Source organism: Mustela erminea, chromosome 9, assembly GCF_009829155.1.
Source record: "Mustela erminea isolate mMusErm1 chromosome 9, mMusErm1.Pri, whole genome shotgun sequence".
NCBI classification, from domain to species: Eukaryota; Metazoa; Chordata; class Mammalia; order Carnivora; family Mustelidae; genus Mustela; species Mustela erminea.
The window spans coordinates 59,306,696-59,308,784 of record NC_045622.1 but is presented as its reverse complement, the minus strand read 5'-3'; the positions used below and the strand labels follow the sequence as shown (position 1 = coordinate 59,308,784).

General features: G+C 48.2%; 1 protein-coding gene across 1 annotated transcript; it reads left to right on the top strand.

Annotated features, from left to right (window-relative positions):
* On the top strand, positions 1-963 carry LOC116599781 (olfactory receptor 51G2-like). Its single transcript, XM_032359758.1, has one exon. It carries the CDS (start codon positions 1-3, stop codon positions 961-963), a length of 963 nt encoding a protein of 320 aa, XP_032215649.1.
* Positions 964-2,089: the final 1,126 nt, after the last annotated feature.

The following is a 2,089-nucleotide window of genomic DNA, read 5'->3' as shown; positions in this document are numbered from 1 at the left end:
ATGTCAGATTCCAACCACACCGGTGTCGCCTTCTTCCTAGCAGGCCTCCCAGGCCTTGAGGCGGTGCACAAATGGCTCTGCATCCCTCTGTGTGCCATGTATGGGGCCTCTCTGGCAGGGAACAGCTTGATCCTATGGCTGGTGAAGTCAGAGCCCTACCTTCACCAGCCCATGTACTACCTGCTGTCCATGCTGGTAGTGACCGACCTGGGCCTGTCTGCCTCCACGCTGCCCACCATGTCCCCCATCTACATGCTGGGCCTCAGGCGGGTGTCAGTGGATATGTGCCTGGCCCAGCTCTTCTTCATCCACACCTTCTCCATCATGGAGTCCTCCGTGCTGCTGACCATGGCCTTGGACCGTTTTGTGGCCATCAGCAACCCCCTACACTATGGCACCATCCTCACGAGCCCCCGTATAGCCAGCCTGGGCCTGGCCATTGTGGTGCGCAGCCTCGGGCTCCACATCCCAGCCCCCATCATGCTGAAGAAATTGCCTTACTGCCAGAATCGCCTGCTTTCCCACTCCTACTGCCTGCACCCAGATGTCATGAAGCTGGCCTGTGCAGACACCCACATCAACAGCGCCTATGGTCTTTTTGAAGTGCTCTCCATACTGGGGGTGGACTCGGTGCTCATTGTTCTTTCCTACGGAGAGCTGATCCTCCAAACAGTGCTGTCCATTGCCTCCAAAGCTGAGCGCCTCAAAGCCCTCAACACATGTGTCTCCTACATCTGTGCTGTGCTGCTCTTCTACACACCTATGATTGGCCTGTCCCATGATCCACAGATTGGGAGGCAAGCTTCCCCTTCCAGCCCTGTGCTGCTCTCCTATCTGCACTTTCTCATACCTCCAGTGCTTAATCCACTGGTTTACACCATCAAGACCAAGCAGATCCGGCTGAGGATGCTACTCTTCTTTGCGTCACATGGGGCTGGCATCAGAGACATTCAGGCTCAGTAGGTCTTTGGTAGAGAGAGAGAGAGGGCACGAGAGACTTTGGTCACAGATGTTTAACGGGCCATTTCACATAAATTCCTATAGTGAGAAAAATGTAACAAGGAGACAGCATCATCTTCATAAGAAGTTCTCACTCATGGGAAGAAATAACCATGTACTCATTCATTTCTCATTACGCAAAGTTTCACTGAACACTCTGTTAGTCTGTCAATACTACTATTGACCCTATAAATAGAAATAGAACTAAGATATAGCCTCCGTTTTAGAGGAAAGGTTCATGATGAAGGGGACTGCCATCGAAATGGGAAAGGAATTCAAAAGAATAACTTAGAGACCTTACAAATGTAAACAGTGCACATAGTGCTTTGTCTCGGAGTTTAGGAGAAAGAATTTTTGGCAAGTAGGGTGGTGGCTATATTTGGAATTCAGTGATATTAGAAGCATTTTGGAAAATCCCCACTAAAAATAATCCTCATGAGGAAAGACATTCCTTTTCTCCTGTAAGTCACTGCATCCCCTTTCCTAAATGTTGCCCTTTCCATACATTAAGTATTTTGTTAATCTTTGCAGAATGAAAGAACAAAAGTGTCTTCCAGAAGCTCTGTCTGTATCTGCACTCTCTAGGTATCTTCAGTAAACTCTGCTCTCATTTCCTCTGGGCTGTTTGATTTCTACCCCATGAAGTGAAGGACCCCTTTTGGCTGCTCCCATGGGACCCCTCTCTGGGTCCTGGAACCCAGCCAGTCTGCATCGCTTGCAAAGATGAAATGTTCATAAGCAATGAATGTAATTCCAGATATGTGAGAACCAAGACTATGAGGACTTCTTAATTTCCCTTTTAGAGTATTCCAGGATTTTGCTGGTTTTTTCATCTTTTCAAAATAAATTTCAAAAATGGTAAGCTTACGTGGCTCTTAAACTGCAAATGTCTCTGGCTGGAGATACTGCTGCGAAAAATCTGAGGTGACGGAGGAAACCCAAAGGGCACACGGAGAGATGGGAGAACACAGCTTTATTAATGCCAGTGGGCTCAGTGGGATCTTTCCCAAAGACTGAGCACCCAACAGGGTTAGGAGTGAGTTTTTATGGTTACAGACAATGGGGCATGGTAGCGGGCTGTTTTCAGGGT

What these genes read in the sequence shown, in the direction of transcription:
- LOC116599781 (XM_032359758.1), top strand. Translation starts at nt 1, where the DNA reads ATGTCAGATTCCAACCACACCGGTGTCGCCTTCTTCCTAGCAGGCCTC.